General features: G+C 36.8%; 1 protein-coding gene across 4 annotated transcripts; it reads left to right on the forward strand.

Moving 5' to 3' along the window:
* The first annotated feature begins 318 nt into the window (after positions 1–318).
* AP-1-2beta (adaptor protein complex 1/2, beta subunit) lies at positions 319–27,825 on the forward strand. 4 transcript variants are annotated; one of them, XM_045748681.2, is made up of 21 exons: positions 319–449; positions 1,330–1,478; positions 1,951–2,099; positions 2,709–2,954; positions 3,410–3,603; positions 5,475–5,649; positions 7,533–7,720; positions 8,365–8,491; positions 8,774–8,901; positions 9,979–10,159; positions 10,550–10,651; positions 12,819–12,983; positions 13,271–13,421; positions 13,897–14,013; positions 14,858–14,981; positions 18,946–19,162; positions 19,377–19,548; positions 20,036–20,053; positions 24,151–24,305; positions 27,251–27,313; positions 27,510–27,825. In XM_045748681.2, exons 2-21 carry the CDS (start codon positions 1,349–1,351, stop codon positions 27,582–27,584), a joined length of 2,877 nt encoding a protein of 958 aa, XP_045604637.1. In that variant the 5' UTR covers positions 319–449; positions 1,330–1,348; the 3' UTR covers positions 27,585–27,825. The 4 variants fall into 4 exon arrangements, with proteins under 4 accessions (XP_045604637.1, XP_045604640.1, XP_069181187.1 ...); XM_045748684.2 differs by lacking the exon at positions 27,251–27,313; XM_069325086.1 differs by lacking the exon at positions 20,036–20,053.
* The last annotated feature ends 131 nt before the right edge of the window (positions 27,826–27,956 follow it).

Genomic DNA, 27,956 nt, shown 5'->3' on the forward strand with positions numbered 1-27,956 from the left:
TGACAAGGAATTACTTTGTAATAAGAAAACGTAGTAATAATTTTTACTAATTTTATATATATACGTATATAATAATTTTGCAATGTTTCATTGTTTGATAGAAGTTTTATCGTATATTGTATATTTTATTTGACAGCTGAGAGCTACCTAAAACTTTCATTGGGTTATAATATTTCCAACTATGAGACTTATAATCACCATCTTATATCTAATACCTACAATTACAACCGCCAATAATACAAACACGACAAATCATCTGTCATAGGCCCAAACTGACCCACAAAGCTGTATAAATAACGGATATAGACATAAGTGAGTGGGGGCGCCGCCTGGTGGCCGAGGGTGACACTAGAGGTTGATGGGAGGATCCGTATCCCGGCTGACCTACACCACCTCCACGATATTGTCCTCCTTCCTCGCCTCCTGCTCTGCTCTGCCCTCACGCTCAAGTATATATATATATATATATACCTTGTTGTATATAACAACACTATAAGACGCAATATTGTTGTATAAGACATGGGCCATAAAGGTAATAGGGGGAAGGGTTAGTTCACTCTTGATGACTCTTAGGCAAGTTTTACCTGAATTTACCTGAGGGGTCACTAATATTAGTGACTTCGACGAGGGCTGGAAGCCGATGGCTTGTCAAAGGTATTTCCCCTTCCCCCCACCAGAAAATGATTAATTTAATCATTTTTAAAATGTGTCAGACAAATTGTATGCATCATTATTCATTATGGTAGGACTTGTAGCCAGTTCTTGTAAGATAAGTGCACTTCCTGTACATAACCAATGTCTGTTTAAAACTTAAATACAGTATGTATATATTTCAAATATAATATACAGTATATACATTTCATTACGGAATGCAGAAAGTAGACACAAGCAAGATATGCAACACTAACCCCACACAACCATATCGAGAACTCGTTCTCGAAAAAAAGCACACACACAAAGATGCAGCAGTAACACCTGCTCAAAAGCCAGTCTAGTAGTTGTGCAATGTGCACATGACGCAGGTTAGTGAACAGCCTCGTTAGATGCTAAACATTCAAGTCGCCACAGTAAGGGTGACTTATGTAATGGTTGGCCAAGTCCTGTATACCTAAGTCAAACATGTTTGTATTTAGGAGGAGTGAGGGAGCTTAGAAATGTAATCATGTTTGTTGTGTCGACAATACAGTACTTCCAACGCTTGTGTTAAACAGTTACCAAGTAGCACAACACCATCGAGCAGAACACACACTGAGTACACTCGTTACTGAATATAGTCGGCAATTAATGTAAGTGTTGGCAAGTATTTAAGTATTCTTTGGCATTTTTCAGGTAAACGTACATTTCTACAATGACGGACTCCAAGTACTTCACAACCACCAAGAAAGGTGAAATCTTTGAACTGAAATCAGAGTTGAATAGTGACAAAAAGGAAAAAAAGAAAGAGGCTGTGAAAAAAGTCATCGCGTCTATGACTGTTGGTAAGGGAAATTCTATTTGCTTTTTAATTAAGTGAATGTAATTTAAATATTGGAAGAAAATTATTTGTTTGTATTAAAATTAAATGAATAAAAGGTGGGGATGAAATTGACAAAGCCATATTTGCTGAATTTGGCTTTGCCAATGTCTAATGTCTAATTCAAATTTGCCGAAATGTCTAAGAAAACAAAGGTGCCAACAAAAAATGTATATTATTGTTTTCCAGTACAGTAGTATTAGAATAAATGCAAGGCTATGCTAAAATTACACAGGGACAACTGGACGTAATTATTCCCCACTTTAGTCCTCATTTATGAAAGTGGAAAAAAATACACTAAACCATTCTTTTTTAAATTAAGCCATTTTAAAGCCTTTTGGATTTTGTTCATCAAACAAGTATGATGGGCTCTATAAAATTGTACCTAAACATCTTGACCTTTTAATAACATTTTCTCCCAATATTACTATTTCCAGGGAAAGATGTATCGGCTCTGTTTCCTGACGTGGTCAATTGCATGCAGACAGATAATCTGGAACTAAAGAAGCTAGTTTACCTTTATCTTATGAACTACGCCAAGTCCCAGCCAGATATGGCCATTATGGCTGTAAACACATTCGTTAAGGTAATGTGCTGTAATGTTTGCAGTGCATGTCATTGTAATTATGCTGTCTCTGGGTTATATCTAAGTGAACTACAGTACAATAGTATCTTTTATGGTTAGTTTTAAAGGTTATATTTCACTCTTCCTTTTCTCTCCCCTTACCAAAAATGGTTTCAGGCAACAGTATTTCAGTATATCTTATGGAAGATGCATCTAGTTTATTATTTAATTTAGCTATGGTTATCTTTATTTGTTCACTTAGTGTTTGCTATAATTTTTAAAGAGTTTAGCTTAATACAATGTTATAGCATTTTATTATTATTATTATTATTATTTTATTATTATTACACTGCTATATACATTGGGTCCTGTAGTACAGTGGCCTACGTTCTCAACTCACAATCGAAGATCCCAGGTACAATCCCTTAATGAAACAGAAATGGTCAGGAAGATATCCTTTCACCTGACACTGCTTTTCACCTAGCACTAAATTTGTACCCAGGAGTTAGGTAACTTGTGGGTTGCACCCTGTGGAAGGTCAGCCCTTGATACAAGCCTAAGTACAGGTTTTCATCACCCGGACTCTGGGAATTATTAATTAGCACAGTACTAGATTATCATGCTTTTCAGGACTGTGAGGACCCTAATCCTCTAATTCGAGCTCTGGCTGTGCGCACAATGGGATGCATACGAGTTGACAAGATAACAGAATACCTCTGTGAGCCATTGCGAAAGTGCTTGAAGGATGAAGACCCATATGTACGGAAGACGGCAGCCATCTGTGTTGCTAAGCTGCATGATATTAATGCCTCCATGGTGGAAGACCAAGGCTTCCTTGATCAGTTGAAGGAGCTTCTCTCTGATTCTAATCCAATGGTAATTAGAAAACAAATGTTTTGTAATGATTGTTTCTATTTATGTAAAATGCATTTAAACTTTGTATGAATGTTCTTTTCAAATATCAAAAACTGTACACCATTGTGGAAAGACATGCTTTGCTGTAATGTGCACAGAGGAGACAAGTCAGTTGGGGTAAACAGGTGTCTGTTCCTTCAAGTTGAACAAAGCCCTAGTGTCATTTTGACATGTAATATGAGGCTAGTGGTTCCACTTGATTTTTACCTATATGGTCAAACTTCCTAAGAATTATATATATTTTCCAAAAATACCTCCAAATTTTTTCAGCATTTAGACGGCATTTCATGACACATTAATAGTATTTGTAATTATAAATGCAGATTGGGCCAAAAATGTCATCACTGTGGTATCATTTTTTAATTTTAATTTATGATTGTTCGTCTACATAAATGTTAAATTATTTACTACTTCAGGTTGTTGCAAATGCTGTTGCATCCCTTACTGAAATCAATGAAGCCAGCAGCTCGGGACAGCCATTGATGGAACTTAATGCAGCAACGATGAACAAACTTCTCACCGCCCTCAATGAGTGTACTGAATGGGGCCAGGTGTTTATCCTTGATGCACTCTCTCAGTATAGCCCAAAGGATGAGAGGGAGGCACAAAGGTTAGTCTGACCTTTTGAACCTATTTGTAACATGCAGGACTGCATCTACATTTAACCCTTAAAGGCTGGTTATCGTCATGTGTGTTGATCTTGGGGCAAATACGGTTGCCGTAATTTGTTAATTTTAGTTGTCATCTGGTTTTTATACAAATGATGTAAATATAATTATAAATCATTTATATGGATGTAACAGTTACCCTAGACCAGTGGAAGGATTCTGCTGTAATTTTTTAGTTTACTGTGCAATGAAGTTATGGTATCATGTGCTAGTTGCTTGTGATTATCATCAAATTACAATTTGGTCTTTTCCTGCTAGTGTTTGAATTACCAGGAAAATGTTCTCATACTGAATAGTAGCAAAGAAGTGGGTTGCAATACACTTCCTTTGAGATGTGCTGCAGACAGGTTTATGATTTGTAAGGAATGGATATTACATTGTAGGCCTATATGCCAAACTCAATCACCATTTTTATGTGTACAGTACAAAGATAATTATTAAAAGAATTATGCAAATTAATAAGTAAAGCCAGATGTGTAAAACTGTTCAACTTGATCATTCAGGCTCTTACCCAAAGTTTGCCTGTCTCCCTCCAACATGCTCTAGCTCACATCCTCTTATGAGTGGCTGTCTAAAGCCTTTTTAGGTCTAGGTAGATGCAGTCAGCCCAATCGTCTCTTCTGTAAGATCTCTGCAGTTTTATCATAAAACTATTTAATTTGTTACACAGTCTACCTGTTCAGAAAGATTATGTCTGCCCATGCTATGTCATTTTTTCCAAGTATTCTACCTATTTGGTTTTAGTGATTTGACTACCATGCTTGTCAACAAAACAGGAAATTTAGTGGGTTTTCTCTGATAATTGTTTGGTAGTGTGGAACTGTTTGCCTTTTCTGTATATCTGCTAGGTTTCCTGTATGTAAGTATGCATGAAAAAATCAATAGTAACAGAATGCTCAGCTTGGGTGCACATTCCCTTAGAACCAAGGTGAAACTCCATCTGGGCCAACTGCTTTTTCTTCCTGCCTCCTTGAGCAGATTTTCTACTTCATCAATATAAAATATATATATAAATACTTCTGTCAATATACTCTGTGCTGTGCACTGAAGTTTGTATTGTCTGGTTTTTCTGAATGCCTCATTTTGTGTTTTTCACACATTTCCTTTTCAATCTCTGAATCTGTATGACATTGTTAACCACTGAATTTTATCCTTTACATGCAGTTTGCTTTTTATGAATCTATTGAATAGACTGGGTTCCATTTTACATTTATCAGCTATCCCATTTGCAAAGTTTCTTTTGCTCCTCTTCATCGTTGTGTAGTTTTCTTGTTTGTATTGCTTGATATGTTTGACAGTTAGGGTTGTTAGGCTTCTTCCTATACTGATTACATTTTTTTTGCTGTTCTCTGGACCTTGCAATTTATGTTGAATAAATCCTGTTTCCCGTTCTGCATCTCTTGTTTCGGTATACTGTATATTTTTGTGTACCTTTAATATTTCGTAAAATTTGGCATTAATCTCATTTACTTCCTAGTTTAACGAATCTTTCCAATCAGATTCATTAAAGAACTTGCTAAATTCCCTAAGTTCTTCTCTTGAAATCAAGTTTTTCAACTGTTTCACACCCCCATTCTCTTCTAGATTATAATGCACTGCATATTCAATTTCCAAAGGGACATGGTTGCTCTTACCCAAGGGAGGATGGTACTGAATTGGTTTATATTTGAATTTTTCTCTCTCATTAGTATATACACGTACAGTAATAGTTTTGTTGCTCAAGTGTTCTATAATACATTCATCTAGGATTGTTTTATTGACAGATATCCTTTATTTATTAAAATTTAGCCCTTAAATATGCTGATTTTTACAGTATCTGTGAGCGCATTACACCTCGTCTTGCACATGCAAATGCTGCTGTGGTCCTGTCTGCAGTGAAATGCCTCATGAAATTCATGGAGTTGATGGTCAGTGACTCTGAATTTGTTAAAAACCTGACCAAAAAACTGGCTCCACCATTGGTAACTCTTCTGTCATCTGAACCTGAAGTAAGTTTCTTACTGGTCATTGTTATCTCAATTACTATTTGAAGTCCTCTACCTCACTTTTCTGTTGTACCAAAATGAATCTTGCTTATCATTTGTAATGCTGTTGCTCTATCAAGACCCACTGTGCACCTCTTATTATCCTGAAGAATTCATGTTCAAAATGTTCAATAAAGGAAGATGCCTACTTTGCATTTTTTTCTTTTGTGATATTGCTAATTGTCAGTTTAATTTGTTACAGGTGTCTTTCAAAGAAACTATTAACACCATGTGCATCTCTTGTATCGATAATGGTAATACAGTATGGTAGGCTTTATTTTTTATGCGTGATTTTTAATTATTAGTATACCATTAATTTATTCAGTAAATAGGTTCTTGCAAAATTATTTAATTATTTGAAAAATTACTAGTGTTGTAATTTCAAGGTAATACATGTGATTGTTAAAACAGTATTTTTCAGCTATGCCTCATATGACTGAATGCCAGTGTTTTCTGGTTTGGCCTCATCCACTTGGGTTGGTCAATAGTACAGTCTTCACCTCTGGCTAGGTTGGCATTCAATACCTTGATGGTCTAAATGGTTGGGTAATATTCTTTCACTCTATTCTCCTATCCAAGCTCTTAGGATGTCCTTGTATCCCTTGCATATGCTGTATGATCATACTAGCTTAGCACTTTATTGCATTTGGGATTGGCCACCTCAGTAACTCCGTGGAGCTGAAGCAATAAAACTACAGTGGTACCTCGGAATGCGATTGTCCCTGTATGCGAGGTTTTCGGAAGGCAAGGTGTATTTACTCCAAAAATTTGTCTCGGAAGGCGATGGTTACTTCGGGAGGCGAGTTTGGACGCGAGTTTGTTGATACGCGTACAGCCGACCTAGCGCGTGGTGGTTCGGCGATCGTCGCCCCTCCGCCCCGCCGCCCCTCAGTTTATTATTGTCTCGCGCTCAGTGACTACCCCCACATCAATTCTTCTCGCGGATTTTCAGTGTTTTGTTGGATTTTTGGTGATTTGTCTATACAATTTGTTATTATATATCTCACCATGGGTCCCAAGAAAGCCAGTGGTAAGGATAAAGGCCAGAAAGCTCATGTGAGGATGACAATAGAGGAGAAACAAGAGATCATTCGGAAGCATGAGAACGGTACACGTGTTGTTGAACTTTGTAGGCAGTACAACAAAGCCACATCAACAATATGCACTATACTTAAGAAGAAAAATAAGATTATGGGTGCTAAAGTGGCAAAAGGAGTAAGAACATTAACGGCACAAAGACCACAAATACTTGAAGAAGTGGAAAAGTTGTTATTAATTTGGATACACGACAAGGAGTTGAGGGGTGATAGTGTTTCGGAGGCCATTATTTGTGAGAAAGCCAGGGTGTTGCACGAAGACCTTCTAAAGAATACCCCTGCAACGAGTGATGCAGATAAGAAAGAGTTTAAGGCAAGCAGGGGCTGGTTTGAAAAATTTAGAAAGAGAAGTGGTATCCATAGTGTTACAAGGCATGGGGTTATGTGATGTGATTATGGAAGGGGACTCCCCTTCCAAACAGTAACTCCTCTCCTCCTCCCCCCTCCTCACCATCTTCCATACGCCTACAGCACTCGACAGCAAGGTAAGTAATAACTGGAACACAGTTTTGTAGGTTTATTTAGATGAATTAGGTAAATTAGGTATAAAAATTTAGTTTGATGTGGGGTTTTTGGGGTAGTCAGGAACGGATTAATTCATTTCCCTTTATTTCTTATGGGGAAATTAACTTCGGAATGCGAGTTTTCGGAAGGCGAGGCGTCTCCAGGAACGGATTAAACTCTTATTCTGAGGTATGCCTGTACCAAGCCACTACTCTTATCATTATTTTTGTTTCTCTTTTTATTCAGGTTCAGTATGTTGCTCTTAGAAACATCAACCTGATTGTCCAGAAGCGTCCTGACTTGCTGAAACACGAGATGAAAGTTTTCTTTGTCAAATACAATGATCCTATATATGTCAAGCTGGAGAAGCTGGATATCATGATTCGCCTGGCATCTGAAGCCAACATTGTTCAAGTTTTATCTGAACTGAAGGAGTAAGTTTTTTTTTTGTTAATGCTGATGCAGATTTAAGACAAAAAGGTTTCTACCTTGTAAAAGAAAGTGGGACATTAATAATTGGTATATCGACACTGCTTATCCTGCCAAAAAATGCTGGCTAATTTGAGCTTAAAATCCTGTCGGTTAAATGTGGTGTTAATTAATATTTGGTTGGGCATTTACATAAGCTTTCTTTACTCTGCTTTATGAAGTTTGTGTATTTTATTGACAAACATTTGTTAAATCTTATTTTTTAAGCAATTATTTTGGCATAATTTTTCTTAACTTTAAGTATCGTTTCATTTTGCTATGTCTTTGACTATGCCACATTGTGTGCCATGATAGTAAAGCCATGATGATAATACTTGAGCTTTGATAAGGAGAGACCTGTTCCTGACAGTCTGAAGACCTCAGTATAAATATATTTAGTACTTTTACACACCATTTTGAGGAATTTTAGGAAGTTTTATGAATGTAGTATACATTAGACTTGTTTAAATTTTAATATATTTTTCAGCTTCTGAAAATACAGTAATACATTTTCTTTAAAAATTTGAATTCTTTGTATTTAAAATTTGTGTTAATCACTTAGATACTGTACTGTTGGAGGAAATAGTGAAAAGCAAACAAAAAATTTCAGGTACGCCACAGAAGTTGATGTTGACTTTGTGCGAAAGGCTGTTAGAGCTATTGGGCGCTGTGCTATCAAGGTTGAGACATCTGCAGAGAGATGCGTTTCTACACTTCTTGATCTTATTCAAACTAAGGTTAGTAGCAGTAGTATTTTGCCATTTAATCACATTTCTTAAATTAAAAAAACTGCCCTATATCATAGTTACCTGATAGATAAGAATTTTTCCTTGGACTAATTATCTAATGCTTATCATTATTCTTCTTTGAGGTTAATCTGTAGTTGCCAACCCAATCAAAGGAGAGTTCTGAGAGCAATGCAATAAAATTCATAGCATTGCATATTGTATGAGTTAAGTCCAAAGATAATGTTTCATAACATTGGGATTTTTACAATCAAAATATTTCCTTATTTTCAGGTGAATTATGTGGTTCAGGAGGCCATTGTGGTGATCAAGGATATTTTCCGCAAATATCCCAACAAATACGAAAGTATCATTTCTACCCTCTGTGAAAATCTTGATACCCTTGACGAACCTGAAGCCAGGTAATTTTTAAGATACTGTAGTTGTCAATTCCATACCTGTACTTTATGCCTCTGCCATGTCATGCATGTGCTGCTTCTACATCAGTGTGCTTGCATTATTGTCTTTAATGTCTTTAAAAAACAACCATTGTGTATTTACCCATTATCCACACGACTTTGTAATGGTCCAGAACAGACAGAAACGTCGTCGTTTCTTCATCCTCTGATGTGTCGTTTGGTCATCATACCCATTATCCATTCAAAATAATTGTTACAAATCTAATGCCAGTGTTTCATTTGAGATGTTTGATATTTTGAATTCCTAAGCTATCCATCCAAATAAGTATACTGCTCACTTGTGTCAATAGAATTTTCTCGATTTCTTTTCATAATTAGTCTTCCTAGTCTTATCAGTTTCAATATTATTATAAAGGTCAAAGAGATTGGGCTTGCTCATTAAAATATTACAAAATATATCCCAAGTTTGTTTATTTGTAATTAAAGCACCCAACACTCCTAGAGATGTCCCACTCTACTGTCTTGACTTCTGTTTTCTATTATATGTTCAACGCTTGATGTTTCTTCCTCACTCAACCGCTACCTGTATTAGAAACCTTGAGAAAAACATTACCTGGGGTTTGAGCTGACATATTGAAAGTTTTGTGTCTTGTGATGAATCCAAGGATGTCTTGAATATAGGGGTGGGGGGGTGAGTCCATGCAAAACACATCCATTCCAGGGGTGCACTTTTCCCGTGGGACATGTGCAGCTTGGGTGTGCAGAATTGCTCTCTCATGGTGCAAAGTGCTCTGAACTTTTTCACATTTTAAACCAGAATAAAAAAAACAAAATGATTTAGTTCAGACTTTTGCAAACCAAGAAAATGGTATGATTTCAAAGGTAATATTTCAATAGTTACAAAATAATGATTATTACAAGGAATGTCTTGCATGCTCAATTTACTCATGGTTTCAGTTTTCTCTGACTAATCAAGAAGTTTGGTTATTACACTACTCGGTGATAAAAGCTAAGATGCTGCTATTTAGTAAGGAATATTTATAAAAATAATTTACACCAAATACCATAAATATTTTACAGGGCATCAATGATTTGGATCATTGGAGAATATGCTGAACGTATTGACAATGCAGACGAGCTTCTTGAGAGCTTTTTGGAAGGTTTCCATGATGAAAATACACAGGTGCAGCTACAGCTTCTCACTGCAATTGTGAAGCTCTTCCTCAAACGTCCCACCGACACACAGGAATTAGTTCAGCAGGTAGGCATGTTCGTTTTTGTAACCTAGGTTATTCATAATTTAATAAATGGGGTTTTGTTTGTAACAATGCCTGTGTGAAGTGCTGATATATATATTTTACCCAAGGCTAATCATCCAATACAAGGAAAGTGGCTGTACCATTTCAATGATACTAATATGGAAAGCAAAAATAAGTGAAAATGGGTAACCATTTACCAAATAAAGCTGTCAAAAGGCCTAATATGGAACAGATCATAACGTGGTGGTAGTGTGTGTTGCAGACTATTGTGAGAGGGATAATTGTTTTTCATGACTTAAGGTCTGCCTGTGTGATTGGTTAGCAAGAGTTCTGTTGATTATACTGTACTTCAAATATTAGATGTTGAGATTGACTTTTAAACAAAATTCTAGGTGTTGAGTTTGGCAACACAGGACTCCGACAACCCTGATCTGCGAGACCGAGGCTTCATATACTGGAGGCTACTATCCACAGATCCCGGCGCTGCTAAAGAAGTAAGCAGGGATTTTAGGCAAATTTTGTGGAATGTGTGGTTAGGATGTCTTCATTAAATTTAAAATGCCTTGTAATGCTGTGTTAATGATATATGTTTTAGAGTTTTCACACACTCGCTGGTTCCATTTTCTGCAACCTTTTTAATGTAGCAAAATTGCAGTATTTTATTTTTGGAACTTGTTTTCTACACAAGGTTTTTAGAACCCTTCCTAACTTTTTGGTTTATACCACTTTCTTCATAAAATGACTCGATATCTCTTATCTTTTTATTTTCTTAATTACATTGGTACCTCCACTTACGAATTTAATCTGTTCCCAGAGATGGGTCGTATCATGAAAATTCGTAACGTGAAATGAATTTTCCCATAAATAATATAAATTGAGTAATCTGTTCCACACCCCCAAAAATATTAATTTAAAAATACTTTTTATACTGAATACCACTCTTTTGTACTAGCTACAATACAGTATGTACATCTTACCTTTATTGAGGACTCTTGTTAGCGTATGGAAGATGGTGAGGAGGAAAGGTGTTACTGTTTGGGAGTCCCCTTCCATTATAACATCGGGCAGTGATGACTTCTGTGGGGTACTCTCTCTCCTACGTTTTGCAGGCATACCACTAGGACCTGGTTGTGGCTCACTGCTTGCGTGTCTTACTAAGAAACTGTCTAAAGACTTGTTTTTTCCCCTAAATTTTAACACTTGATTGTAGTGAGACATCACATTGTCATTTAAGAGGTCAATGCAATGGCCTGCTACAACTTTATCTGGGCTTGTTTTTTCAACAAAACTTTGCAATACATACCATACTTCACACATTTTCTTAATGAGGAAGGGACATTCTCTATTGCCTCTACTCATAACTATTTTCTTAGGTTGAACCTTACCACTGACTTTCTTGGGACCCATGGCATGATACTGTAATTACTTTTGTTCAAAAACAATGAAATACTTTACAAGTGCGATCGTCACTAAGCAGGTGGCTTTGGTAAACTGATGTGGGGTAGAACTGAGGCCAACAGGAACCACGTGCTCAGTCAACCCATACATGTATCACCAAAGTCGCTAGTCGAGGCAAAGGTTGTAAGTCAAGTTGTGTTTTTGGAGTCGTAACTCAAAAAATTCGTAAGTAGAGGCAGCCGTAAGTCAAAGTACCACTATCTTATATCTAGTATATTGACATTGTATTAGAATTGTTTTGCTGATTTCCACCGAGAAATTAAATTGTTTGGAACATAAAGTACTTTACCAGTGTACAGTACTGCCAATTTATTATGAGGCCAATTTAATTGGAACGTAAGGTCAAATTATTATGATGGAGGAGGGGACTATGGAAAGCATGAGCTACCTTACCTTGCGATGATTTTGAGGCTCCAACCAGGCCTCCTGGGTAGGCAAACATTGGGTAAAAGTAAATTTTTTTGCTGTTGAGATTTAGGCCCCAGGTCAGGTAATGGCTGTTTAGGTTATCCAGTCTCTCTCTCTCTCTGTCCAGGTCCCCTTGGAAGATAGTTATGAAAATGTCAATTTAGGAGCGAGAAAGTTGTGGGCTGCCATACTGTGTTTTGAGTAATGAAGTGAGACAACCATTGCCAAGATAATATCTTCTCTTGCATAGTGCTTCTTTATGCAGCTCATTGCTACCAGTGTATTACATACTTTATTAATTAAATCTAAAACAAATATTCCCATACATGACTGCATTTCATCATTCTGGAGAAAGCCAATTATGTGAAATAAAATAGGTAAAATGAAATTGACCTTTAATTTTAATAGTCTCACAGTAAAGAAATGTGCATTTGTTAAGATTTAAAAAAAATAATCTACATACTGTACTTTATAACTGAAAGCTCTTGTCATTAATAAGTCTAGATATTAAGTTAAACATACAGTTGGTTTCCCATTGTCAGTTACAGGAAGTCATCTTAGATCATCGAGGGTTTCCGTGAGAACTACAACTGACTTTCCCTAGAATGCAACCCACAACATTTAACTAATTCCTGGGTGCCTATTTATTGCTAAGTAAACTGAGAAACAAAGTGTAAAGAAAACTTGCCTAAGTGTCCTGCCCTGCCCAGGAATCAAATGAGGGAACGTTGAGTTGTGATCTGACTGCAGTGACCACTGTGCTTCAGGTTATATTGATAAGCCAATGCCTTTCAGGTTGTCCTCGCAGAGAAGCCACTCATTGCTGAAGAAACTGATCTGATTGAACCCACACTCTTAGATGAGCTGATCTGCCACATTGCTTCTCTTGCATCAGTCTATCACAAACCTCCGTCTGCCTTTGTGGAAGGACGTACTGGTCTTCGTAGGGCACTTCCTAAGGTATGCTTTTAGTAACTACCAGTGCTAAATTTGGGCTTGCTGTATTGTTGTACTAAAAGTGCCTTGTTTTTCAATGCAATATAACATTAAATATTGTAATAAAAATATTAAATGTTGTCCCCTAAAGTATACCATAACTTCATATGTTGCCAAAGTCAACATTCTCTATACAAAGTTCATCTGTATATGAGCCCCAGTAATGCTTCTAGCTTCATCTCTTGTAATAGACTTTTTTGTTTTTAAAAAGTATATCGATTTGAAACTTCTTTACCCATTCACTTGATTAGTCATCTGGTGGAAGTGACAATGACTCGGCTGGTGATCAGCCGCAGCAGCAGCAACCACAGCAGACTGTTATCCCGAACCAGGATTCCCTTATTCCAGACCTTCTCAATATGGACATCAATGCTCCCCCTGTTGTACCAGCAGTGCAGTCAGGTAACTGACAAAATGTAAAATTGGCCAAATATTTTCTTGGGTGATGCCAGTTGACACTTGATCAGTCATTTGCAAGGCTTAACATGCACTGTACCTGGTAATTCTTAATGATATAAATGGTGAAATATAATTTAGCTTACCTGTTGATTTCCATTATAATGTGATTAACTGAGCATTCCTTGTAATAATAAAACACAGCTCACTGTGTTTTAATAAGTATGGCCATAGCCATCATGGTTTTTAAATCAATATTGTTTAGAACAAGTGCATTAATTGCCCTATTTGTAAAGTTGGTCTCATAGTTCAAATCATGATACAATATAATTACAGTACTCTAACTCGGAGAATAATTTTGAAGTTTTTTGCCTGTAAAATTTTCTCATGGAAGTCAGCATTATACTTATGTGAGTGACACTATTGTGCATTAGTATATATATTAGGTCAATAGTTTGTAGTATCTTTGTTCCTCTGGTAGCTTTCTCTGGTGGTACCTTGGACCTCCTGGGCGGAGGTCTTGACTCCTTGTTGGGAGGAGCAGCAGCCGAGGTAGGAAGTGCTCCAGCCCCTCCAGTAGCTGCTACATCAACTGCAGGTATAATATTTGATGCAATAGTGTGCATATTTTCCTCAAAAATTATTTTGCTAGTCATTTGTATTTAGTATTGAGGTTTTCAGATACAATGCACCTCTTACTGACACACGTAGGTTATAAGTTGTCAGTTTTGTATTACCTGTATATCTTATAGCTGTAAGATTAAATTCAAAAGGCCCTCTTTTGAGTGACTACCTATCTTGTGATGATTCCTGGGGTCGCTGTCCACATGGCCCAGTCTGTCTCCAGGCCTCCAGATTATCACAAACACTCAGTACCTCATTATATGTAAGCTCTAATTTTAATGCTGCTCCAATTAAATATTTAATAAGATAACTTCTGCCCTTTGTCCAAGTAACTGTTTGTAATAAAATATTTACACTCCTCATAGTATGCTTATAACTCAAAATTCTTGTGTTATATGTAATAGTCGCATATTTTATTTATATGCATATTTCTTCTTTCCATGTAATGCTATTGATAAGGTGACACAGGTATTGAGGGGGTTTGCTGTAAATGTATTGCATGTGAAGGATTTGTTTGAATGCAAATTTATTTTGTTTGAAACTTGGATTTTTTTTTAAACAAGACTTACACTTTATACATTTAAAGTTCTGTTTTATGAATTAGTATTAGATTTACTCGGTCCAGTTTTAAGAAAAGGAAGTGAATTACATTATCTATTAAGCTGCTTAACAATTGTTTGTTTTGGATAACTTTTAATAATAGCATGCCTGTATAATATTAAATTTGTTAATATAAGAAGGCACTTTTAAGATAACATACTTTAATATATACCATTTAGATGTTTTATAAATATTTTAATTTTTGCATCTGTGGCCAGGCCTTCTAGGGGACATCTTTGGTATTGCATCCTCGTCTGCACCAGTTTACTCTGCACCTAAGCAAATATGGCTGCCAGCAAATCGTGGTAAAGGAATGGAGATTGCAGGCACATTTTCCCGCAGGTAGATACTGTATTTTATTGTATAAATTTTGCAATTTTTGTGCTCAAATGGTTTGAGGTTCTTCATATCTTAATGGAAAGAGTTGTGGAATGAATATTAATTAATAGTAAACTCAAAAGTTTCCTCAATTTGCTATTTGTCCAAAATTTGAGAATCAAAGCAGTTTAAATTTGTTTAAATTGTGATGTGAGAATTTATCACAATTTAAATATAATTTGTTATTTAACTGTGATAAATCTCCATGTTATTTAAATAAATCTATTCATTGCAGTGAAGGATTGATTGCAACTAAAGATGCCTCCAGGATGTATTTGCCATGCCCTATGGGCTAATTTCACTTGGCAAAATTTTCATTGCAATTTATAATGTAATAGACAATGGCCAAATGTATGTCTGCAAAAACATTTAACATCCAGTGAATTTTTCACGTCCCCAGCATCAAAACTAATTTTCAAAAGGTATCGGGACCAAACCTAAATGAACAAAAACGTTGACCAATTCAAAATGAAAAATGTAGAATTTGGTTTTAAATATCTTCGATAGCTATTCCAAGGCTCCAACTGTTTCTTGTAATGTTGAGTCTATTTACAAAAATCATAAAAAATATTCCAAAAAGCCCAATAAAAAAATTAAAAAATGGTGAATAAAAAAGTTCCAAAATGCCCAAAAGAAAAAAAAATCCAAAATCCTCGACAAAAATATCCTTGCAGGGAAAGTGTGCATGTTCCAACAGGAGTGTCACCAAATCAAGGTTCAACTGTAGTGGTGGAACCTTGCAGTAAGGTGTACATTTCTCAGCTCATTAAAACTTTGTGAAGATTAGTGAACCATATGTGTGGACTCATAATCTTTACAAATGTGCCCCCATTCAAGGCATGTCCTGGGCATTGCCGATCTTCAGAATACACCCACACCTGTAATTGGTTAAACATTATTTCTTTTACCATTTCTTACCATAAATTATGGAACATATTTGTTCATGTTTTCACACAGGAATAATATAGGTTAACAAAAAAAACTCATAATATCCATGAGTTTTTAATCTAAAAATATAAAATATAATGATTTAGATAAGCTTTATTCTTGTAGCCCACTTGCAGCAAAATATGGATACAGTTCAGTATTGAGAGGATGTTGCTGGAACCTTGATGAACTAAACAAGCTTCCTCTCCCCAACAGTGGGAAAGCCATTTAAGATTTAAATCCCTTTATGCACTGTACAGGACTTTCGCAAATATAACATTTATATGAAAAATGTTTTAGGAGAGGTATATAATTAATACTTAACCATAAAATATTTGAAATTAAAATGCCAATATTGACTGGCAGATAATTCTGACCTTTCACTTTAGTTTGTCTTTTGGCTTGTTGAGAGACCTGTTCATGAAAGAATGGCATTCTCCAAGGTCCTACATCTGAGTCTCTACTTATCGACTTTAAAAGTGGAGATTTGACCAAATATTTATAATTTTCATGCTCATTACTATATTGCCATTACTATTTCTAATATTCCTCTTGTAATATTGGTCACCCTTGAGTATGGAATTAAATGACCTCTTTGTCTTGCACAACACTTCTTAACCATTGTGATGCGCCGAGTTTGTGGCATTCCTTGTGCGCATGAAATCAAGTGTTCCCAAAAAATTATTTTTTATTTGTAAAATGATAAATTCCCTTCCCTGAACATGTTTATGTAAAAATAAATACCAAATTCCACTTACTTTGGCTGTAGGGACGTAGTCAAGGTGCGCTGTGACGTTATCAGGGGCTGGTTGCCCGTGTATGAAGCTCCCAAACACGGTCACGCGGGCCATTCAAGCAACGCGTGTTGCCACAAATATATTTTCACTTGTTTGTTCTATGTATTTCCAATGCGTTTTTTTTTTTATCGTATATGATGCATATTTGTGTCCTTTACAATTTGTATACAGTAGAACGTTCATAATGTTCCATGGAACTGTGATTCATGTGTCAGTAATGGCTACAATAAATGTTTATTGTCGCAATATTTGTTAAAAATTCACTAAAATTACAATATGTACATTTTCACACACTATTTACACAGTAACACACACACTCAGTACTTCGGAAGTGAGTGATAATCAACGAAGTAGTCCATGGTACACAGCGCGACTATTCTCTCATTGCACCAGGTACAAATAGATTTTCGCTTACTGTTTCTTTGTTCTGTGTGCTTATAAATAACGAATTCACGTACACCTTTGGCTCAAGTACTTGTAGTTGGTATGTAGCCAAGCTTGTATAGTCTAAGGTAGTATTGAAAAGATTATAGGAAAAGATCAATTTGTAAGGTAGTCTTGAAAAGATCGCTTTGTAAGGTCCCACACAGGAAGAGATTCAGCTACCCTCAAAGAGTGTGTCAATCTGGAAGAGATTCAGCCAGCCTCAAAGAGAGAGTCAGTCAGTCTGGAAGAGATTCAGCTATTGAAAATATTTATGGAAAACACCACCATGGAAGCCACTAACACTGTTCATCTATGGTACTTGTATCAGATATATCATCAATGAACACAGAAAACGATTCATCTATGTATCATCTATATAAATTGGAAATTTATAGCATAGGTGGGCAAGGGTGGCACTCAGAGCTACAACTGGATACGCTCGCTGTATTGTCCTCATAGGTGCTGTATCACTTGCATCTGACCTTTGTGTTAGGTACTTATTGCACCTAGCTTCACCAATATCATGACCCTTATGTTCTTCAAACAATAAGGTTTGAATTTCACCGAAAGAGTGCGACCTTTCAACACCGCGTCAGACAGATGTTTGGGAGCCAGAGGCGCGTGTGTCGCCCGTGGTTGCTCACTCAGTACTAACCCAGCCAGCAGCCCTAGGGCATTCTGGGAATTTTTTCCAAAATGGCCGCCTCTTACTGGGGGTCCTAAGAGTCCATTTCGTACACAACCAACCGCGCGCACATTTTGAATGGGTACGAAAAAATCAGAGTATTCTCGGTTAGCGCAGTCCAGTGGCTAAAGTTGATATTCAGTCCTAGCTTGGATCATAGTAAATTTTAATGTGCATATCATCCTCCTCCACCATTCCAACATGCCCAGCAGTTTCATTGTTTGTTAACATTATACCTAGCAAATATTTTGCTCATTGAAGCTCTTCATTGAACAAAATGTTTGATGAAGGCTTATCTTTACTGATATTCATTCCCTGACTTATCTTGAGGTTATCTTGAGATGATTTTGGGGCTTTAGTGTCCCCGCGGCCCGGTCCTCGACCAGGCCTCCACCCCCAGGAAGCAGCCCGTGACAGCTGACTAACACCCAGGTACCTATTTTACTGCTAGGTAACAGGGTGAAAGAAACTCTGCCCATTGTTTCTCGCCGGCACCCGGGATTGAACCCGGGACCACGGGATCACAAGTCCAGTGTGCTGTCCGCTCAGCCGACCGGCTCCCCTACCGACCGACTTGTGGGCAACTCTGAAAAATAATTTACATTAAAGTAGTTTATTAACTTTGTGTTGAAATAAGTGTGTGAAAATATCAATAATACTGCAGTCCACATACAGTTGTTCTATTTTCTAAAACCTTTCTATTTCTCTCATGTCAGCTTACCAGATAGTAAACTTACTAAACAGCAGCAATTTTACATGTGCTCTTTTTAGAGATTGTTTTCTGTTATGGAAGTTGCAGAGCAAGGCATTTTTCTTTGAGGCAGGAACGTCCTGGGATGGTGGAGTAGATTTCTTGAAAGTAGCATCCTGGTGTATGGTGGATAATGCCCTCGCTTGCTTGCTTCATAACTAAGAATAATCTGTGTTCAAATCCTAGGCAGAGGGTGAGACGATTGGGAACCATTCTTTCAATATCTACCCCTGTACTCGGGTTGTAAACTGCTTGGGGAATTGTGTTCTTAGGAAAACATGGTGAATTATAACCTAACCAGTTTCAGTACCATTACAAAATTCAACATCTCTTATCTTTCAGAAATGGCATAATTTCAATGGATTTGACTTTGCACAATAAGGCTATGCAACCCATAACAGGATTTGCCATTCAGCTCAATAAGAATAGCTTTGGTATTACACCAGCTGCACCACTCAATGTTCCTGCTCCTCTAGCTCCTAATCAGTCAATAGATGTGAGCCTTACTCTCAGTACTAGCGGTCCTGTCCAGCGCATGGATCCTCTCACAAATTTGCAGGTAGGAGCCAGTCCACATCATTGCAAGTTTGTGTTGCATAATATTACTTTTAAAATTCATTTTTGTTTTTGGAATCCCTATATATTTCACTATTTTTATTTAATAATTTTGTTTGAAAATAATGTTTAAATACATTAAATAATTAAATGGTAATTTTGTAATAGTGTTTATTTATGATTCCTTGTAAAAGAAAGTGAATTGTCTTTGGTGACAGGTAGCCATAAAGAACAGTGTGGATGTGTTCTACTTTGCAACAGTTATGCCCATGCATGTATTCTTCTGTGAAGATGGGGCAATGGACAAGCGTGTGTTCCTCTCCACGTGGAAAGACATTCCAAGTCAAAATGAAGTTCAGTTTAATATTGAAAACATTAACATGAATGCTGGTAAGTAGATTTTCTTTTCTATGTAGTGTATTCTTCCACTGTAATTGTTATAATTTAGAAGTCATGTCAGGAGTTTGGAAATTCCTTTTATTGAATATACACTGATATCTAAGTAGAATTGTGATTGCCCTAATTTCATTCTTATTATTATATATTGACCAGGTTTACTTATCTCAATAATAAAATACTGGATATCTAAAGATATTAAACAGTTTTATTTCTATGCTATAAGATAGTAGCTTTTAAACTTTGGCAATTCTATTAAATTTCCATTTACCTTTTTCACCAATTGGAAAAATAGTTCAGTATAGTATTAAGTTTTTCATAATATAGTTACAAAGATAATAAACAGGAGTGGGTAAATTCTTAAATTTGTATTAATGTTACATAATAAAGAACAATTTTCTCCAAGAATTTCCCTGTTTTAAAAACTTGATTGATGTGTGCCTTGTTCAGTAACTTACAGCGGTGTGTATCTCATCCACAGATGGCTTATCAACTACGGGTAAATATAGTTCCTTGTATCACGGATTATTACCATTATTATTCAGATTTTAATATTGCTTCCTTTATATATATTACAACATGCAGTAAATAGGTTTAATTTTAGTTTCCTAAATTTATACAAAGCATGATCCTTTTAAATATTTGTTTCTGAAAGGTACTTTATGTAGGAACAATATTTACCCAGTATTCTACAAGCTAATGAGCACTAAAATTACTGCATTAATTATGTTAGTATTTTGGATAATTTTTAGGATTAAATTTATACTGTGCATTGATCATGCAACTCGAGTGAAATTTTTGTTTAAGGTTAGCAGCTATGAGGACCCCAGGAGTTAGTTACCTGGGACCAACTGCAGAAAAGTTTGCAAGAGATAGTTGCTGAGAGAGCCAATATTTGGTTAGGCTAGCTATATATCCTTGCAGAGAGGGAGAGATGGTTTGGGGGGGGGGGAGCTGTAATGGGATAGGTTAGGTCTCTTCAGAGATATACACTGTGCTTTATTTTGTTGGGTATTTTTATTCTTTCACATGTTCACTTGGGTAGTAACAAATTAAAATAAATTAGGGAGTAGAATGAACAGCACTTGAAATGGAAGCTAGTGCTAGTTTGAGCAGCTGATTCTGTTGGCGAAGCTTTCGTCTCATTCCTTGTTTCTTGCTTGGAAGCACAGATCATTGTGACCTAGTTGCATGTTTCCTGTATGTGTGTGGGGGTTTGTCTGCTTTCCTGGCTGGTTAGAGTCCCCCAGCCAGTCTCCGTGTAAGTTAGCCAGGGTTCCGGTTCTCCCGGCTCCCAGGGCTAGGGGGGGTTTTGGTGAACTGGCAGATATCCCCGTTGGTTTCGTCCTAAGTTCAGACTTGGCTAGACCTCATTTTGGACTCTGTTGGTTTCTCTGTTCCTGACTCCAGCAGCTTTGCTCTGCCTGTAGCTTTGTTGGTGTCTGGTGTCGGATCGGCCATGGGTAACTTGCCGGTTGGTTGAGCAGTTATACAGAAGCCAGAACTTTACCTGCATAGTATTTCCTCTGATAGGGTTTTGCTTCAGGCATTTTATCGCTTTCTCTGTTTCTGCCCATTTCTACTCCTTCATCTGGGGGTGGGTGGGGGTTCAGGTCCTGCCCACCCATGCTCGATGTGTTCATGGACACCTTAAATTTGGGTTGGGACTTCATGATTAGTACTTACCAGGTCACCCAAGGTTAGTGGTTGGGCCCGTTCCTTTGGGTGCATAGCTCTATGCGTGAGTTTTCAGCTGTGTGGCATGCCCCAAGGAGGATTTGGCTTCCTTTAGGCTCCATGCTTCGGCTCCACTCTAACTGCTCCCTGGTAGTTCATTGCCTGATACATAATTGCTTCAGGCCATCACTTTATGGAGTTGGATGATACAAGTAGATCAGCTTTTAGATTCTCAGTTTGGTTCTCCGTGGGTTTGCATGTAATGTTTCCAATGTTATTGTAGATAGGTTGTCTTTCTTCCAGCCCATTTGTACAGTGTGTCCTGTCAATCACTCGTTCTTCTGTTGGCTCTGTAAGACATTGTTGTCCTGAGGCGGACCTCTCCATGTTGGCATTGTTCCAGCACCACCTCTTCTATGTGGCTCTGTTCTCTGATCACAAGGCTCTTGCAGTTCATGCCTTTTGACTGGGCTGGTTAAGGTGGAAGTGCATGTATCTTTTCCTCCCTCTTCCATTGCTGCTCAGGGTGGTGTTTTGTCTAGGGTCATACTCGGGGAAGGTAATTCCTCTGGCTCCTTGGTAGCCAACATAGTCGTGGGTTCTGGTGCTTCTGGCGCTTCTGGCCCAGTGTCTGAACCTGGATGCTTTTCTGCAGCTTCGCCTCTTTCAGCAGATTAGCCTGGTGATGCACTTCACTGGTTCAGACTTCTTTGCTGTCCACGTCTGGGGTTTTTGATGAGTATCACCATTTGTATGGTGAGCAGGTGGTTTGTTCGTGTTCCACCCGAGTCTTAACAATGGGAGCAAGAGGCTACCTGGTGCTTGTTTTGCCACTACCTGTCTCTTTGTCGCCTTTCTTCGATTTCAGTCAAGGCTGTCCTGTCCCCTCTTTTTTTTTTTTTTTTTTTTTTTCCCATTTCCCAGTCATAGCATGCCTAATACTGTACCAGCACCTCTTATCGTTCAGCAGTGGCAGAGCCATTGTTGCTTGTGTTTGGTGTCAACACCACCCCAACACCATTCCACAAGTTCATACATTTTTCACCTGTGTCTTGCTCATGCTCCTCCTGAGCTGCCATGTGTCTCTTGTCTAGATTTTGGTTTTTCTCTCACCTCTGTTTCCCTTTTTCAGCTCATGATATCTTTTCTGAAACTGTTGTTGTTGTTGTTGGCTCTTGCCTCTGGCTGTAGGGTTGGGAGTTTCAGGCTCTTCTCTGGAGGCTCTGTTTTGTACTTTTGGCCCTGGTGGGTGATTTGTTAATTTACAGCCTTCTTGGTGAAGAATGAGTCGGCAGGCTACGGTTCTACAGCAGGCAGAAGTCGTGTCTGTAGGTGATTGATGCTTGGTTTCTTCAGCCACTTCACTGGTTTTGCCTCTGCGGATGCCTTGTTGATTGGTCATTTTTTTTGTTTTCCTGTTCCTGGGCATACATTTCCTGTTATCCACACTCATCAAATCTAGCCAGCCTGCAGTCTACCTACTGACCTTGGTGTTCGAAAATTGTGGCTTTGGTCATGGTCTTTTCCAACAAGTCCTGGGTTGATATTCTGGCTTTAAGGTTTTGACATTCTAACTGGGTACTGACGGCCCAATATTTAGTCAATATTCTTGGTCCCAATTGGTCGTGTGATGCTTTGGGCCATGTCACCATGCATTTATATTCTGTCCTAGAGCTTGCTGCCTCTCCTTCCTGGTAAGTCCCATTTTTGTTCTATGTGGTTAATTTCAGGGAGCTCTGATGGGTTCCTGATTCTCTTCCCTCCCTCCCGGGTTTGTCAGTTGTTGTTGGGTTGTTCATCGGCTCCAGACCTGGCTGGTCCAGGGGAGCCAGATGTGGGCTGGGATTGGGCTGTCTGGTGGTGGGAAATAGATACTAAAAGAGTTTTAAGCTAGTTTGAGTGAATCCCTTATTCTGTGCAAGTAGTTTGCAGAATTGTTTACCAATTTTAAGGCTTCATTTTCTCCAGTTGACTGTAATGCATCTGAATTTCTGGGGGCTTTTTCTGGTGGGGTGATGAATTGTCACCTGCTCCTTGAGCTTTCGTGAGGAGGCTAAGTTCTTGCTCTGGTCCCCAGTAGGCCAGAAAGAACTTTCACAACTGATGTAACCTTTTAGTAGGCAGCCACTGAGGCTCCTCCAGAATGAGGTAGTTCATTACACACACTGCTGTTTTTTCTTGCACACTACAGGTTCTTATAAAATAGGTGCACAGTGCAGGGCTTAACATGGTCAAGTGTAACTTTAAGACAACACAGGTTTTAGTCAATGTTCATATGTTTGTTATATTGAATGTTATGCGTATTGCAATATTTGAAGTTGACTTTCATCAGTACAATGTTCAAAATACGTGTGCTTACTGTAACTTGCATATTCTCTAGCCTTTGTGAAGATTAACTAAATACTATTCCTTTTTATGAATTGTTTGCTAACTTTGTTATCGTCAACAAACTCAAATGAAAGCAGAAGTACAGAACCACAGGCATGTTATTTACCTGTTGCTACTAATTATTGATGATTAAAATTTTATAGTAATATGTATATTGCTTTCAAGTTCCAACTTTATTACTTAAAAATACTTTTCATTTAGGAAAGGTACCAAAATACATGTATTAGTGTAATTGATACCCTTTCAGGTGGGTATAGTGTTAAGATTTTTAAATCGTAATTTTGTTAAAATTGGTTTTAAATCATTTCCATGTGTAAATGGTAATTGCAGTGTCTTTAAACTTTGGTCTTCATTTAAAAGAAAATAATTCTATGGGGGCTTAAAATGTGCTTTTTGTAATGTCAAATGTGTTGAGGTGGTTGTTAGCTAGTATGAACATGGTTAGCGGTCTCTATTATTATTATTACTCATGATTTGTATTAGTTGTTTTACAAAAAAAACAGCCTGTAAATTGTATTATTTAATTTACAGATGGAATCTCTAACAAGCTGCAGAGTTCCAATATTTTCACAATTGCAAAGCGCAATGTGGAAGGTCAGGACATGCTGTACCAATCAATCAAGCTGACCAATGGAATCTGGGTTCTTACAGAACTTAAAGTGCAGCCTGGCAACACTACTATTGTGGTATGTAACTAATTTCCAGTATTGAGATGATCTGATGAGTTCTTCCATTAGAAGTTGTTTTTAATTAAATGTCTAATCAAAATTTGAGACAATGCATATAGATTGAAGGATTAAAATAAAAGAGAACTTAACATGTTTGTATTTAGTTTTGTGTTGACGTAATGAAGTACATATAGAGAATGTGCACGTGGCATAACACTTTGTTGAGACAATCATGCTGGCAGTCAGTTCATGCCAACTTGTAAGAGAAAATCTAGATCCAAGCGAATCCTGATGTTGCGTGTGTGATACTTACCGAGCCGTGAAATGTCACAATGAATGCAATGGGTCATTCACTTTTTCACTTTGCTTGATTTCATCCCAAAATATGGAGGTGGGGATTGTTTGAAGTTGACATGCAATTAACAATCGAGCTCTACTCAACGTATACTGAAATTAACCCTTTTGATGCAATATTTCCAAAATCTCTGCTTCCCAAGGATTGAACATTAAAAATTTTAACGAAGATATAAATGTTTTGTATAATTGTAGAGAAAAACACTTTATATACATAAATTTAAATGCAAAATTTATCTCAAAGTTGTTTTTGAAATAGGGAATCTCCAAAATGGCAGGAATTCTCTATGAAGCTCAGTTTTTTTCAAATTATTTTATTCAGTCGCAAAAATAACACATTAACAATTTATTTGATAGTTTCGTATATAATGAGACTCAAAGTGCATCGAGCCACTTTCTCAAAGACGTTATAGAAACACTTGATTAGTCAGCATTCTTAGCCAGTGAAATTTTACTACAGCATATATGATGAAGATGAAGCCAATTCTATTTGAGTTTAACAAAGCTAGTTTAGGTGGGAAAACAACAGTACAGGTATACTAATTGTATGAACTAGTGTCTCTTGGACATGAGTTATTCTTCCTCTGTGAAAGGATTAAGTGTGATTAGCCATAATGTCAAAATTAATGGGTACCATAGTTATATTTTGCATATAAATTTTATATGCCCTGTTTCAGCATTTCACTTGCTGAAATGGTTTCAATTTACTAATCTTTATAATCCACGGTTAATCTTCTATCCTTGAGTAAACAGCTATTAAGCAAAATTTTTCCCACACATTTCAAATACAGTACATCATATTTATATTAAAAATTCCTGAAACCTTTTTCAAAGAAAAACCATGTGCTGATCTGGCTATCACAAATAAACATTTGTCATAGCATACACTTGGAAATGTACTTAACCTTAGCCAGTACATAAAATAAAAGCACAAGAAAAAGTTCTGAGAAGATGGGAAGACATACGTTACGAGCGAAGACTCGGTATCAGATTGATCTCTACCTTTCAGTTAGTTACCCCATCAGTTTCACACACACAGAAAATATTGCAAACCTGTGTGATATAAAATATTGGGGTACTGTATTTGTAAGCAAAGCATTACACAGTTACAGCCATAGGTTGTCAGTTCGTAAGCCAAACTTACTGCTTCAGCATTCTGTTACCCACACAATGTCCCTGATCCAAGATATACATGTATATTTCTTACATAATCAATCTTATTTATCTGGAGGCCAAAAAAAGGGGGCTCTTTTTAATTCAACAGCATAAATACTGTGACCCTCTTCTTATCACTGCCATTGGCTAAATTATGGGTAGTAGCATTACTGAATACATGCACATGTTACAGTTAAGAATTAAACTCAACAGTAATTGGCTTTGCTAGTTATTGAAGCTTTTGGAAAGGCTGGGTAATTCAGTGGTCATTAGCATGATATTAAACTTGATTGGCATTTAAGTTACAGCATCCCTATGTTTGAAATGCAAGGTATTTGCCTAGTAAGAGTATATGGCCTCCTCTCCTCCCTTATTACATCTTTCCTCCTTTTTCCCATTCCTTATTCTCTTCCCCTTTTCCCCTCCAATTCACCCACTTTATCCCTCTTGTTTTTTCCTTACCCTCATCCCATTTTTTATCCTTTTTCATCTCTTGTCCTGCTCATCCACTGTCTGCCTATACCCTTTTTCCCCCTCTCCTCATACCCCCTCCCCTCATACCCCCTCCCTAACACCTGGCTCCCTCTCTTCCCCACCATTTTTCCTCTATCATTCACTCCACCACTAGTTTCTGATCTCTCCTCCCTCATTTTTTTTCCTTCCTCCTCCCTCTGGCCTTGCCTTTGTTTTCCTCCTTTGCTTGGCTTGCTACATGCCTTTGCCCTGTGTCTGCTTTAACACGCATTTTACATACTATAATGTATACTACCAGTTAACATTTTTACATGTCATGGCAATAATTTTGTTTAGTTAGGTTTTGCAAGTGTCATTGCATAATTAAGTACAATACATGATCACAAGCAAGATAAATTATTTATCAAAATAAAAGTTGTAATATATATATCAGAAGAAAATGTGATCTTGATACATATCTTGTTTGACATTAGCCCTTAACTAACCTAACTTAGCTAAGTTAGAAGATAAAATCTTAGATGGTTAGGTGTGTTAGACCAACTTACCAAGTCCTACCTAACTCAACATATCCAACAGTCCCAAGTATTTAATCTAGTGAGGTTGGGGTAAGGAAAGGTCGAATGTCAAATCAGAAGTTGCTTTGCTAAATGTGAGATTTGACCACATATGAGTTGCTAGCACACCTGTTAAAGTGTTTATCCCACTAATAAGGACCTAAAGCTTTCAGATTTTGTGGTGTTTTCAGAGAAGGTCTGTTGGTAAATTAGGTATAAACACCTAGCGACTTTAAACGGGAAGATCGATGATGAAATGGGGAAGAATTTGATTCTTGATATTAATTTGGAGAATCAAAATTTGCTATGTTTCATTTTCTATGTACTCAAAATGATATTGACCAGATGAAGTCTTAAGAATATCACAAGGCACTGGTTTTGGGTTATTTACGCTTATTATGCTGAAAATCTATATCACTTGTACAGCACGACTCCGTCAACTTGACTGCCAGCTTCAAATGTAAACAAAAAGCTAGTGCGTTTGATGACGTAAGTGCACACTCTCTGTTGGGTAAAAGTTCTTAAACTGATATTTGTGCTAAAAAAAAGTTCATATGCATTGCATACTTTAGATCCGATCATCAGTTTTGTAATATTCTTGATTTTGTTGATATTACTGTATTGTGTTAATGCTCTTCTCCCTCTTTACAGTAACATTTATGTTCAATTATTTGTTTTCTTCCAGTTATCTCTGAAGTCGAGGGCGACAGATGTAGCTCAAGGAATCTTTGAAGCATTTGATGGCATCCTTCATTTCTAGTGTTATGTATTGTATTCATTAGGCCATAAGCTTGTGTATAAAATATATATACTGTACTTATTTGATGCAAACATTGTATATGGAATTGATAAAGAAAATTATTTACTTTTCATAAAGTACAGGCCTTAATTGTTATCTTGTCCTTTGCTGATCATTATATATATATATATATATATATATATATATATATATATATATATATATATATATATATATATATATATATATATATATATATATATATATATACAGTATATATATATATATATATATATATATATATATATATATATATATATATATATATATATATATATATACAGTATATATATATATATATATATATATATATATATATATATATATATATAT

The sequence above is a fragment of the Procambarus clarkii genome, chromosome 2 (genome assembly GCF_040958095.1).
Source record: "Procambarus clarkii isolate CNS0578487 chromosome 2, FALCON_Pclarkii_2.0, whole genome shotgun sequence".
NCBI lineage: Eukaryota > Metazoa > Arthropoda > Malacostraca > Decapoda > Cambaridae > Procambarus > Procambarus clarkii.

What these genes read in the sequence shown, in the direction of transcription:
- AP-1-2beta (XM_045748681.2), top strand. Translation starts at nt 1,349, where the DNA reads ATGACGGACTCCAAGTACTTCACAACCACCAAGAAAGGTGAAATCTTT. An exon ending in CTGGCAACACTACTATTGTG is followed by an intron (nt 24,306 to 27,250) that starts GTATGTAACTAA and finishes TCACTTGTACAG; the next exon opens with CACGACTCCGTCAACTTGAC. An exon ending in AAGCTAGTGCGTTTGATGAC is followed by an intron (nt 27,314 to 27,509) that starts GTAAGTGCACAC and finishes GTTTTCTTCCAG; the next exon opens with TTATCTCTGAAGTCGAGGGC.